The 14,949-nt window shown below is 44.2% G+C and overlaps 1 protein-coding gene across 1 annotated transcript; it reads left to right on the top strand.

The window, feature by feature from the left end:
- The first annotated feature begins 7,746 nt into the window (after positions 1-7,746).
- drd1b (dopamine receptor D1b) lies at positions 7,747-14,655 on the top strand. Its single transcript, XM_040182738.2, has one exon. The coding sequence runs from the start codon at positions 9,533-9,535 to the stop codon at positions 10,922-10,924; it is 1,392 nt and encodes a 463-aa protein (XP_040038672.1). The 5' UTR covers positions 7,747-9,532; the 3' UTR covers positions 10,925-14,655.
- Positions 14,656-14,949: the final 294 nt, after the last annotated feature.

The following is a 14,949-nucleotide window of genomic DNA, read 5'->3' as shown; positions in this document are numbered from 1 at the left end:
GAAAAATGAAAGATCTTAAAAAAATAAAAAAGAAGTAATAATCTTCATTCTTACACATTTAATCAAAAGTTAATTAAAAAAAAGAGCATACACCTCTCAAGACTGCAGATAAACTGAATGTGTGTGTGAGGAGGCTGGGGGGATTTGTGTTAAAGGGAGAGAGAGAAAGAACAGCTCTAATTGGGATAAAGGGACGTGATTTATTCTGAGCTGTTTGGAGTATGAAGAACAGTTTGCTGACATCCACAGGGACCTACAGGACTGGTGTTCCACCACCTGCAGCTAAACCCCTAAAGACCAGAGTACATCATATCTCTGACTTCCTCTCTGCTCCATCCCCCTTGAAATAAGCCACACACACACAAACTCACACACACAAACCACCTTCTGCTTTCGGCCCACTGATTCAGTCTGTCTGCGTTATCAGCCCACTGACTCATCGTGCCTCAGTCCATCGAGCTCATGGCCCTTTTTCTATTTTCATCTTGTCCCGTCATGAAAATGCCATGACCTTGTTTCTCGTGTTGGCCCACTGGAGGTATATGTGTACGTGAGTGTTATCATGTTTATGTGCTTGAGTGTGAAAGCTTAATCCTACATGCCCACGGTCATGGCTAATGGAATTGGTTTACTCAGCGTTTTTGATGATCACACGAACCAGCTGGTCCTCTCCGGAGCCAGTAAAGATAGAAGGATGGAAAAAGGAAGCGGGGCCTCAAAGGAACATGTGGGAGAAGCTCAAAGGAGAGAAACTAACTGTGGAGAAGGTGTTTGAAATCCATTATTTTCTTTTAAACAAATAGGTGAGATGCTGTAGTCTGACGGCGGCCGTCCTTTCACTGGCTAGTCTTTTGTTTGACATTTTATAAACTACTCTAGCAAAATTGATTCCTGAGCGACTGTTTTAATGGTAAAATGGCATCGCTGTGTCGGTGCGCTGGGAAACGTTTCGAGAGAGAGAGAGAGAAAGCGAGAGAAAGAGATGGTTGATATGAAAGAGGAAGAAAAGGTCACTGAACTGAAGGTCCTCTCAGGGTGCAGGAAGAATTGAAACTATACATTTACTTTGTCACAGCAGAGTAACCAACAATAATTCTTGAAAGCAAGTCGTATTTTCTTTGGAACCAACTTTTTTTCAAATAACTTCTCCACTGAGTGCTCAGAGTATAGGACAATTTTGGCCGGTGGCCTTAAGATGGTTGTAAGCCTAAAATAGAGACGGATTGAGTTCTGAAAAGCAACGTTTCCCGCTCGTATCCAGCAGCCAATGATCAGTGACTCGACCTCTTCTTGGTACACTCACCTCTACATTATTTGCCGTTTCTTTTTACATCCATTTCCAGCATTCTATTATTTTATTTACACTTGAGCTAAAACAGATAATCATTGTTTCAAGCTGCATGGTGCATTGCCTCTATGCCTCAGTTCCCTTCAAACTTTTAGAACATTCCAGAGTTCCCTCGCAAGTAGTTAATTCTTTTGGTTTGGTTTTGTGACTGACATCTGGTCGGGGCTTAAAGACTAAATTGTCTTAACTGCTTTTCTTTCTCTTCTTTTCAATGACGTCTTGTGCGGAAAAGGCTTTGAGAAACTCCAACACAAGCTTCCGTTGGGTTGAATCCTCTTTTGTTGAACTCACTTTACTCCCATCAGATAATATTAAGAGAAAACTCCCTCTTAGGAACCACTTTCAGCTCTTCACAAAGACCCGGCTCTTTGTCCTCACGAATGGCTGCACATCTACTCGCTCGGTTTGAGTCAAAAAGGCAGCCAAGGCCATTGCAGTATATTAAATATTATGTAATGTAAAGACCGGATACAGCTTGACCGCCCGTAGCTGAACATGCCTCCATCAGGGGAGTAGATGTTGCTGCTATCTCTGGCTAACTGGGCTATCTGGGTAACGAAAGCTGTCAATCCCCTACTGACCGGATGTGCGAAAGTGATAACGCAGGCAGGGTTTAAACTTGTTCTTCAGACTATTCATTCTGTCTCGTTTAATATGTTCAACACTATTAAAGAACCAGGATCGTCATTAAGATTGTTCTGTAATCCCCCGTAAATGTCACACCTGGTGCTTCTCTCCAGCATATTGCTTGATCTCTAATTCCAACCATTGCCATGCCACATGCATCCCCCAGATGCAGAGACAGAAAAGAATCCACATAAATTGTATAACAGGCTGCTGCAAGCAATTAACTCTGAGCCCATTACCAATATTTGCCTGACAATGCAGGTAAATATTGTCAGCGCTTGTACATTGGCACACCTGAATCACATGGATCCATTATTCACCTGATTAGTTGCAGCTGTGCTCATGACACCTTTGTGAAAAGAGTTAGCAGGTTTTAAAAAATGACTCCGAACCCAACCACCATTTCATTAAGCTAATTCGAGTGTTGTTTTTTTACATTTTTTTTACCAACAACGCTTTGGCTGCCCGGCTTCATTCCGAGCAGACAGACGACTCGAGGAAAGGAAAGCAAAAAGGTGTGTTTCCCAAAGCGCTGAAACTGTTAAGCAACACTAAAACAGACCTCAATGCTTCTTAATTATGAATAAGGCTTCTGTGAGCCGCTTCCTTCAACATGAATACCTCTAAATGGTGACAGCGGCTTGAACAATAGTCACCCAGAGTTTTTTCCAAGCACTAAACAGCTACAGGCACTACGAGGTCTAGATTCAACATCGACTCATCATCTAACTACGTCACATCCTGTGGATTTGGTTGCTTGGGTTTGCTTGACTATTAGCTACGGGCTCAATCTGATATCTCTCCACAGCACAACATGACTAGCAAAAAATCTGTGCGTTATTTATAAAAATAATGTTTGTGTGTTATGAGTTATTTCGTATTCATGCATTGAATACTTTAAACAGGTCTTTAACACACTATGCAAATTACATTTTCACTTTGCGTTAACTGCTCACAGAAATAACTCTAACAAAGAGGACTTAATCAACCTTTTCAGCGCAGACCTGACCTCTAAAGCATGTCTTTATTTAGCTTACGTCATTTTAAATGGAAGGATAAACAGACATCCGGGTGCATTGTTTGATATGAGGAATCATCACTTCTGCCGATGACGGGGAAGCTGATGAAATAGAATTCAGCTATCATTAATTACTCTTTACACGCCAATGTTTACTTTGTCCTATGTCAAAATATGGTACGTGAGAAATTGCTATGGCCAAATGGAATGCAGCCATTGTTAATGTTGTTAGTCACACCTGAGTTAACACGTCCTCCATGAGAACGGCCTATTGCACGGGGATTAGGGAGGCACACAGCAGCTGACTGAATTATACACACACACACACACACACACACACACACACACACACACACACACACACACACACACACACACACACACACACACACTGCTATCTCAGCTATTATGGCACTAAATACTCAAACAGAGTATTCTAGAAAGCGCCATAGACCGGCGAGAGAAGGTGTAAATTGTCTGGACCTGCCAATGGGAGATAAATTAGCCTTCCAAGCTGAGGAATGGTGGTGTCAGAAGAGACGCAGCATTGATGGGACAACGGCAAACAACTTGACCACCGCGACAAAGAGTGGGAGGGGGAAAAGGGGAATGGAATTTAAATCGGATTTAAAAATGAATCTGCTGAGGTGCTTTTACATTATCTGACAGCCTCCATACATGTTTAATCCCCTTTTCTTCTAATCCTAACATTGTAAAACATACCATTAGCATTTTCTGCAGAGTATCTAATGGTTTCCTTTCTCTAACGTTATCCCTCGTATGGCTGTATCTGAATGACATAGACAGCAGTGAATGAAAACTGCTGTATTGATGTCTCTCCGAATTATTTTTTTATATCTTCAGATCCCAGAAAGACTCGAATAGAGGGCTGTGAAACTCAATTAAAGTTAAAGGCCACAAAATCACTTAAGAGTTACTTTCCAAATCAAACACTCCTGTACTTTTAGAATGCACAGCAGATGCCCTGACAACGTCTTCATTTGTTCATTTATTGGGGCAAACCACTTCTTCATAACATGCCCCCAACAACGGTGACCCTCTTGCTCATAGGGATTGTGGGTCAGAATATCCAGAATAGCCATTTCTGGATATTACTAATGTGGTAGAACAATACAATACAATTTTACAATATTCATGTAATGAGACAAGCTAAATCTTCTTCTGGCACGAATAAAAATGTGGTAATAGGGTTACTTCAGTGGTCACAGTTGGTTCGGAACTTGACCAGCGAGCGTAGAACGAGTCACATTGAAGTTAAACTTTTTGTGTTCAATCCACAGCAGAACGTAAGCTGCACATTAAGGCTGAGCTGCAAAGCTGTCTTTGCAAGGGGTCTGGTGGCAAGCTATTTTCTGCTGTGTGTTTGCATGTGTGTGTGTGTGTCTGTGTGTGCGTGTGACTGACTCAAATGAATGAATTCCCTTTATGATTAAAATTTATAACGGAGGAAATACAATTTTCTGATCCTTTGGTGAGATTTGCCAGCTCGTGGGACATTATTGATTCAAGAGATGTATAAAAGATACAAAACATATCAAATTAAACCTCATCGGGTTTGAGAAAAAAATACTCACACAACAGGCAATTATTTGACTGAAAATGAAAAATCGGTTTGCATAATTATTTTAATTTTCTTCGGGGGCCCATGACACAAACAACTAATAGCTGAACAAGGCAGTGCTAAAAAGGGGCCCCTGTCTCTGATTAGCAGGAAAGAAAGACAATTATGGAGGAATATTACTTAATGCATAATCAAATGTGACAAAAGAGGTGAGAAGAGAAAACCTTTTGTAGCACTTGACAATAAAATAATTAAGAAGTTGAAACCATTACAAACCATTGCTATAACCTAAATTTGCTGTAATGCTTTCTTGTAGGTTTGTTTCTTTTCTTTGCACAAGTTCAAAATATAAAAAACGTTTAAATGTTTTAAAAAGTGAAGCAGGAAATACTTTTGAAAGGCAATGTTTATACCGACCATAACAAGAACTAAATAACTGCTGCAACAATGTGTGCAACCTGCAACAAGAGAGGTGAAGACAGATGAGTAAACATTTCTGCTATAATAGTCTAATTTATTACATAATCCATGATGGTTGGCAAATGTGCTGGATAATTCTGATAGATGGTTGGATGGGTGAATAGATAGACAGTGTGTCTGCCCCCATCTCATGTTTAGAGATTGACCGTTTGCGTGACTGATGCCTTCACTTCTTCATGAACATACTTTATTAAATTAACCTCCCAACAGATGGTACAAATATCCTGAACTGTTGTGAATTTATTATCCCCAGACACAAAATAAAATGACGAGGGAGGATGCGCAGAAAAAAAGAAGCTGAGCAGAAATGCTTAATAGAGTGTGTACGTGCATAACTGGAATCTACAGAGATTAAACACACAAATATTACAACAGTACATTTAATGGCATTTTTAAAAGGATGTGAAGCTCAAACATGAATGTAAATTAATTTAATGACCAATGGCATCATTTTAATGTTGGAAAATGCATTTTTTTACTCTGCCCATTGCCTGATGTGTCCTCTGTCTTATTTTTATGAGTGTAATAAATACACTTTTAGCTCTTACTAAAAGTACAAAATACGGGCCCAATAACTTAAAGAGACCAAAATAGAATAGCTTCTCTGTGAGCAGAACTAAGCTTATATAATAAAGTACCAAATACATGTGGATACCACACAGGAGAATTAAGTTCAGCATTTCCTTCTCGCTGGACACTTGGACGGCAACGTGGCGCCTGAGCGCTGGAACAGAGACAGAGATGATATGGAAGAGAAAGTGAGAGCGCATGTACTGTACTGTATGTGTGCGTGGATGTGTGTGTGTGTGGGAGATCTTTGCTGCATGTGTATCACTAATGTAACCAACACTTAACACTTGTTTTTCATTGTAAAATAGATTCATTGTAAGACTGGAAAAATCAATGTAGCCTACTATGTAAAAAAGTGATCCGCGATACAGCTGATTGGATATCTACAGTACATTGATTGTAAACACTGCTGTGGCCCTGATCACTATGATTATGGTCATTTTAAATAGAATTTCTGAACAGATCTTATCACAGGAAGCTAAGTATTCTCCACTGTTTTTAGTTGATTGCCCACATTTTTTTAAAGAAAAAAAAAAGACTTCAGCTAATGAGTAATGAAGGCAGCCTCTGGTAAATGCAAAAAAAAGCTATAATTTTAATTGGTTGCTACAATAACTGCTGTAAATGTACTGCACCAGATGTGCAATTCAAATGAAGGCAGCCACCTGACATTTGATTAAACACGCCTCCTAAATATGATGATACACAAAACCAGCTTTTTAAAATTCAGATGTGAATAACAAAACTCATAAACATTGATTTGTGTGCTGCTGAATGATGCATGTTGGCTGCACGCGCCCCTTCTGGCTGCAGTTATCATTTCTGAAGCTTTGACATAAAAGTAATTTACATCAGCCTTTTTGGCGAGTTTCAGCTTTTCTCCACCGCCGCTTTGCCTGTAGGAATGACGGAAGATGAGCAGCAGGGAAAATGAAGCCTCTTGATTAACTTCCTCTCGGAAGGGGAGCTGCCACACTCGCTAAACTTCACGCAAAGTTACTCAAAGTTTCGTGAAGGCGGTTCATTAGCAAGCTGGCTGCATTCAATTGAATCAAACCAGCAGATGCGCGTCAGAAGACTCCTGCATTTCAAATGCATCAAGGACATTCAATGAATCATGAGAGACGTACGCTGGTATGAATGGTGATGCACAGAGCCTGATGACTACAGGGTATGCTTTTGTTTTAAATGTTGGCACATTCTTAATGTGGGGCGCCACACGGGAAATCACAGAGAAAGCCAATACTGTAAAGTCATGTTTGGACAGATCAATGGACGAATGAAACATCTGACCCATATATCTGTGAGGCAAAAAGTCATCCCAAAAAGACATTTATAATCTTTCATTTTATTCTATTTTGTTTGCTTTTTGGAGCAGACATAAATTACCCTGCATGGCTGGTTGTGTGTGCCTGCGTGAGTGACTCTGTGTGTGTGTTTTTGTGTGTGACGTGGTCTTGGTTTGAACTTTGTCGGCTGCACGCACACCCTGGCTCTGTGCTACAGGGAAATGTGGGCGTTGTGTCTGCCAGGCCTCTTACACTTGGCTTGTCTACACGCATTACTCACACGCGCGCGCGCGCACACACACACACACACACACACACACACACACACACACACACACACACACACACACACACACACACACACACACACACACACACACAGATCCACAAGCACACACAGAGATGCTCGGTCGTGAAGTCAGCACACATGCATACCAAAAGTCACAAACACAGGAGGACGGAGTCCATTGAGGATTTCTGTCAGGCAGCAGCTAACGGCATAATAGCATTAGTTTCTGTAATTCACATCCACTCCCCCTTGTGTGCACACACACGCACGCACGCACACGCACACGCACACGCACACACACACATATCTCAACACTAGCTGTCTCCTGGGTCTTCCTGCTGCAGTGGCTCGTGGGACTCTGATCTAATTCATAGTTGTTCAGTCACGTTTATTTACTCTGCAGCTCGTGTATCCAGTAGATGGCCTCATTGTGCCTCTGTGTGAATGCCTGCTGGCTACAGGTTCATCTCAGGACATTAAGACACCTTGAGTTTTAGCCCTTCTTTCCCTTTTGGGACTTTACAGCACTAATATGATGCCGGGGGTTGTGAGTGGAGCTGATAAAAGCATTATTATTTCATAACACGTAAGAGAGTGAGTTCGTGTTGCCGATTTGTGAGTGAACAAATATTAACCGTGTTTTAGGCAAAAATGTACATATTTTAAGATTCTGAAAAAAGTAAGCTTATGTTTTCTCTCTGGATGTATTGTCCCACAATACTCCTTATTTGTCCTACATTTAGGCCGAAAAGTTTATTTTTTCTTCATTATGTGCCTTAACAGAAAAATATAGATAGCGACGTACGGTGAACATTTGGGCCGCTTCGTCCTTCACAGCCTCCCTGGATAGATGGAGCAGTTGCGGCGCACAGCAGCATGCCGCAGCTGAGCGGAGAGAGAGGAGCGCGCACGAGGACGGCTCTTTGGAGAGACCCGAGTCATTGCCATCACTCTCCGCACGGCCAGTCGGACCGCGGTCACATCACAGGGAGAACAGCATACCGCACGAAACTAGGATGAAGGTGGAGTAGAGAGACGCACGTGGACTGATGAAACCGATAAAACGCCCCGAGGACCGTCGCAACAGGAGAGCGAGCCTCCAGCGCGCGCGGAGACGGTGAGCTCCTTCCGTTGGTTCCAAGATACAAGTTGGATGTAAACCGAAGTGATGTGGACGTTGGCCGGACTAATTGTTTTTTTTTAGTCAGTTCAATTAACAGGGTTGATTTTGGATTGGGTCCTGAACTGATCACCATCCACGGAGCGGAGCGCACGGGGACTAACGATTCAGAAAACGAGAAAAATAGACTGTTGTGATTGTGTCTGTGAGACGGAAACACACGGATACTTTGGGTGGGTGGCCCGAATATCACTTGAATGTTTTTGAAAGCTGAACGGTTTTGTTGTGCCCACACAAATGGGCAAGCGAACTGAAGCCAAAGGGCGGAAAAACCACCTCGAATCTGGATTACCGCGAAATGTCAGCACTAAAAGAGCGGCGGTCCTACATGGGATGAATTAAACGCGTAATATGGATCTCCGTGATCTCGCAATGGACTGCTGGGACTTTTGAATGCATTTTTCAGCCTCGTTTTTTTTTGCCATTTTGCTTTGGGAAATGCTGTGCCACGTAGTAACGGGCAGCCGCAGTCAATTACGCATTTGTAATAATTTACAAACAAAATCCAAACACGACGCCTCGTAGCTGGGGTGCGTCGGCTTCTCTACAGGCACCAATATAATCACATGGACACGCCTAGAGGATCATTAAACAAATCAAACAAACCCAGCGCCAAAACCGTCGATAGAAGTTATTGATGATGTTGTATAAAAGGCTAGTGATTGGCCGAGCCTCTGTTTTCCCAACAGATCGGCAACTACATGCTGTGAAACTTTGAGGCATCCAGAGGGAGCAGAAACATGAACCATGAGTTCACTTTTACTGCTGCTTTACACTCTTTCACGACGACCGTCCTTGGAAAAATAACTGCGAACATCAGCTGGAATATACCTCCTCCTCTTCCATCGAGAATGTCCACCACAGGAGGGATTTTTGAACCAGGTGCTTTTGGGGGCCGGGCGGCATTTCTGAAACATTTTTAGCCGCTCTTGGTGGAACGATGGTGGTTGTGACAAGGAGCTTATGGATGACCGAGTCCGTGGGAGAGCTGGTGCCGAGACAATTGACCTCTCCGCCAGCTACACCGTCCGTCTAAAACTCCTCCCCAGAGAGGCACAGCTGCTGCAGGCTAAGGATGTGATGGGGTGACTGTTGACACCCCCCTGACCCACCCCCCTATCTCACTTTACTAGCACTGCAACATAAACAATGGATCAGAATTTCTCAACGGTTCGAGATGGAAAGCAGCTGCTGCCGGACCGGGACTCGTCGAAGCGCGTGCTGACGGGATGCTTCCTCTTCCTCCTCATCTTCACCACGCTGCTAGGCAACACGCTGGTGTGCGTCGCCGTCACCAAGTTCCGTCACCTGAGGTCGAAGGTCACCAACTTCTTCGTTATCTCGCTGGCCATCTCGGACCTCCTGGTGGCTATCCTGGTAATGCCGTGGAAGGCGGCGACCGAGATCGTGGGCTTCTGGCCGTTCGGCGCCTTCTGCAACGTGTGGGTGGCGTTTGACATCATGTGCTCCACTGCCTCCATCTTAAACCTGTGTGTGATCAGCGTAGACCGTTACTGGGCCATCTCGAGCCCATTCCGCTACGAGCGCAAGATGACCCCTAAAGTGGCGTGTTTGATGATCAGCGTGGCGTGGACCCTGTCGGTCCTCATCTCCTTTATACCCGTTCAGTTAAATTGGCACAAAGCTCAGACCACCAGCTACGCGGCGCTGAATGGGACGTTCATCGGCGACCTGCCCCCCGACAACTGCGACTCTAGCCTTAACAGGACCTACGCCATCTCCTCCTCCCTCATCAGCTTCTACATCCCCGTGGCTATCATGATCGTCACCTACACCCGGATATACCGGATCGCCCAGAAGCAGATACGGAGAATATCCGCTCTGGAGCGGGCGGCTGAGAGCGCCAAGAACCGCCACAGCAGCATGGGGAACAGCGCCAGCATCGAAAGCGAGAGCTCATTCAAGATGTCGTTCAAGCGAGAAACCAAAGTCTTAAAGACGCTCTCAGTCATCATGGGAGTGTTTGTGTGTTGCTGGTTGCCCTTCTTCATCCTCAACTGCATGGTTCCGTTCTGCGAGCCGGAGCCGCCAGACGGTACCACGGACTTCTTCTGCATCAGCTCCACCACCTTCGACGTGTTTGTGTGGTTCGGCTGGGCAAACTCCTCGCTAAATCCCATCATCTATGCCTTCAACGCCGACTTCCGCAAGGCCTTCTCCATCCTCCTGGGCTGCCACCGGCTCTGCCCGGGGAGCAACGCCATCGAAATCGTCAGCATCAACAACAACGTGGGCGCCCCCGCTCAGCACGCCAACTGCCAGTATCAGCCCAAGAGTCACATCCCGAAGGAGGGCAACCATTCAGCCAACTACGCGATGCCCCACAGCGTCCTGGGTCAGGAGGAGGAGTTACAGAAGAAGGACGGGTGCGGATTGGAAGTCGAGGCGGGGACGGTAAACAACGCCCTGGAGAAACTCTCCCCGGCCATCTCGGGGACTTTGGAGAGCGACGCTGAGGTCACGCTGGAAAAGATCAATCCCATAACGCAGAACGGACAGCATAAAACCGCGCCGTGTTGAGAGAGGGCAGAGATTGATCGGAGTATACCGAGGCATGGATGTACACACAAAGGGAGGAGAAGCTCACGCAGGAGGACAGGAAAAAAGTGACAAAAGAGACATTTATCTTTAGGAACACGCCTGACAGGGAAACACTGAGTGGGAATACACGGGACCGTAAGACTGTCAACAAAAATCTACATGGAAAAACCTACAGAATGTTTTAAAGTAAAGGCACTTTATCCTGGATATAACTATCTGCAAAATACTCTCAGCATTTATTTATGAAATTAACGCATTTTATGATAAATGTTGATAATGTGAACAGCAACGCAGAACACTAGTTTTGTGCAATTGTATACATTTTTTTTTTACATTTACAACAATGTATACATCTGCATGTGTATACTGTACAGTGCTGCCGCAATCCTGGAAGGACTGAAACACAGTATATACAGTGGAGGAAGATCTAGTAACTATTAGCAAAATGTCTTGTAGGTAGGTGCTTTGTATGTGTTTTACAGAAGAGACAACAATGTGGGGACATTGATTTTTTTTTCGGTACAGAATAATAGTTCTTTGTTGCAGTTATTTCTCTTCAGTACATTTCTAATGACCATTTTATTGCTAAATCAAAACACCTCAGACACCAAAGTGACAGTATTCTGATTCAATCGAAAACAGACTGGTGGTAGATGATGGAGTTCAGAAACGGATGCCATGTCATGTATTTATGAATTTAATATATTTCATTTTTACACCCCTGCCCATGTTATCTCTCAGTTTCTACAGATAGGTACACGTCTCTCCTATTGTCTACCATCCTTTCCTTGCATCCTAATCTGACCATCCTGTTACACCTTTGCTCCATTTCTTCTCCTTTTCTTCCGTATTTCATCTCCCCTCTCTGCCGCTCTCCAGCACCTTTGCAGAGCCCTGTAGTCTCCTCTCCTTTGGGTTTTCCTGCTCCCCTTCCCTCAGTCAGCAAAGCCCCGTCCTCCCTCATGCTGCCCTTATTTCTTCAGCGTTGTCAACTTCTTCTCTTCTCCCTCCTCCCCAGCGGTTGCTCGGTCAGCCCGCTCCTTCACACCTGCGCCTTCTTTTCACGTTTTCTCTTTGTCTGTCCGCCTCCTCTTCACCGTCTCCTCTGGCAGCCCTCCATTTCATTACTCTGCCAACTTCAAGTGGTACTTATTATTCTATTTTTAGCAAATGCAGTCGGTCAATAATTCAAAAAGAATTAGAAATCTGTAAACTAAAACTCCCACCCTGGGACGGAGGGGGCGGCCGCAGCAGAGTTCACTGAAATTCAAGTGACACTTGGTGCCCTTTGCCAACTTGCAGATATCTGACTTTGTAAATCACTCCTGCTGGGCCGCCACGCTGTGCTGTAGTGGCGATTTAGAGCAATGCAGTGTGACAGTCATTGCGTTTTCATTGCAAGACCAACCACTATGGCGAGGATTACCTTCAAGATATCAGACTCCCCTCACAGTCATTTCTTCATGCACTGCAGCATGTGTGTATATGTATATTTATAGATACATTTACATGCAGAGATCACCCAGATGGTCAGCTTGCTTAAATAAGGCAAAATAAGTCAGCATCACCAGGCAACCTCTGAGTGTGAAAATGGTGTAAAATTTTACATCATTTTCATCGTTTTAAGTTAGTTTTGTGTATCTGTGCCCATTAAAAACAAACATAGCGACAAATAACATAAGAATATGAATTTAGAGCTTGTGGGAAAAACCCCATTCATCACCTTTACATAATGTCAAATGTATGCATTATGTAGTAAACCGTTACTTTTGATCATTTGAATGACATTAGGTGACCTTTTCTGGATTTAAATGAAGGAAAAGTCTAAACATTATTATCATTGCTCTCCGTCTACGCCTGGACAGCTCGCTTTTTTGACATTGTATGCTGAGTGTCCGCCCGTGTGTCCACGTGGCCATGAAAGCACTGCACATCCCACAAAGGAAGAGCTGATCCAATAGAAAGCAATTGGTCTTGAATGAAGCGTTTGATTTTCCTGCTCTGGAAAATCCAATGCTATCTAGATGGCAAAAAACGGGAGGGGAAAGCTTTTAGCTCAATATGTAACTTGGCTTGTGACACAAAAGCAACTCTTTGTCCTCTCTGCTGCCCCGTCCCCGGCTGCTGCTGGCTGCTACTCCATTTCTTTAAAACAAAACCGGAATTTGAATTAGAGATCTTCTGTTCAGAGTTAATTTAAATGTCCGAGTAATCAAATTCTATTTCAAGTGCCACGAATACTTCTCCTCTACTCCATTGCCTTTTAGAAACTCTCAACCATATCAGCTCAGCTCAGTCCATTTTCTCTCTTCCTCGGTTCTTCTTGATTCACTCCCTAATTATTTCCAAACACAAGCAAGTTCAAGCATGCGAAAAAACATGAACTGCGCATAATCTGTCGGGCTTGGACATGGAGGGGAACTGCCTTGGGGAGGATTGGCTTTCTCCCTTCCACCTCCACCCCACCTTCTCTTTTCTCCATCTCTTTTCCTTTTCTCTTGGCTGCCTCTGTCGACTTGATGAGTGTTCCCAATGTTAACACAGATTTTGAATTTCTTATTAAACAGAGAGGGCCTCCACACTCCGTTCTGTGGCTGGAGTTAAACCGCTGAATCAAAGCCCTAACTGGCTGTTTTTAGTGTTATTGTTACTATTATTATGATTAATGTTGCTGAAACACTTGTTTTGGCTGAATGTGACTGTAATGTAGCTTATCCTGTGATCCCACCAGTGTTTTATAAGCTGAAATTTGAGGGTGGGTTGGGGCGAGGGGGGGTAATCTTAATGATGTAGAGATTAATCTGCCATTTGTTGTGACATCATTGGCTTTTACAGGATAACCGGATGCTTTTTTTCGTATATGCTGTATGTACACATTTATAGAAACGTACCTCCAGCTGTGAGTTGAAATGATCTCTGCTGTGTTTTGGCTCCATGTGCGAACCCCCCCAACTCCCCCCCCCAATTCCCCCCAAGGCCTCACCTTGTCAACTCGGTGAGTCATCCTTCCAGATGCCGCCGCTTGGATGCTGGAGAAGAGCGACGTCAGGCAACAGCCCCGCAAACAAGATGTTCTGTTTGATCGAGAGCGTTTCCTCCAGGCCGCCCCACGCGCTGCTTCGGGGCGCCGCGGCGACGCCACACGGCCTCGCAATCAGTGCTCTTACTCCACGCATGACAACTTAAGCAAACGTGACGGGTGCGGGATCCATGTCCTCCCTCGGATTGGCGGAACAAGGGGGGGGGGGGACGCAGCAGACGCAGGGGATGTGTGGGGATGCGTGTTGGCGATGTTTCAGCTCACTCAAACCTCGACTTCAGTGCAGTGACGGAGCTTTGTGTGCAAAAATGACATGGCAGCGTTCCGGGTTTTCGCAGTGCAGGGATGTAGTATTGTACAATGATGTTCAAAATGTAGTTGTGATGAACACAAGTGCTTTTTATCTTCAAGAATCCTTAATGTGTGTAGCAAGCTTACATGCTGTATGTTTTCCCCAGTGTGGGATCATCATTTACAGTAAGATGCAGCAGCCACTGACTATTTATATATTTATTTATTTACATGTTTCTGGTGTTCATTCATGAACGTGATGTCAAAGATTATAACCCTCTGAATAACAGTATTTAGTTTACAGTTGGTACAAAAAAAAAGAAGAAGAAAGAAATGTGCCCTTCTTGTAAAATAAACATGTATGTATTCTTTTTTTTCACCCGTGCCCGCTGAGCTATGTTCATTTGCGAGGGGCCGTTGTATCTTTGACAGTGAGTGGCTATTGGAAGATCGTGTCGCTGCAGAGGATCGAAGGAGATTGATTTCGAACGGTGACGCGTATTGTTTTCCAGCTCCCTGAGCGCGGTGTCCTCGCTGTGTTCCTGCCTTCGCATTTACATAACCTGACAAGCACTTGACAGTTGACACGTCCTCTTTGCTCTGCTCTCTGACCCGTCTCCCTCGTTAACTTAAATGTTGGTTCGAACACATGCAGCCTCGAATGCTCTCAAAA

This window comes from Gasterosteus aculeatus, chromosome 7, assembly GCF_964276395.1.
Source record: "Gasterosteus aculeatus chromosome 7, fGasAcu3.hap1.1, whole genome shotgun sequence".
Lineage (NCBI taxonomy): Eukaryota > Metazoa > Chordata > Actinopteri > Perciformes > Gasterosteidae > Gasterosteus > Gasterosteus aculeatus.
The sequence above is the reverse complement of the archived record's forward strand: the minus strand, read 5'-3'. Positions and strand labels throughout refer to the sequence as shown.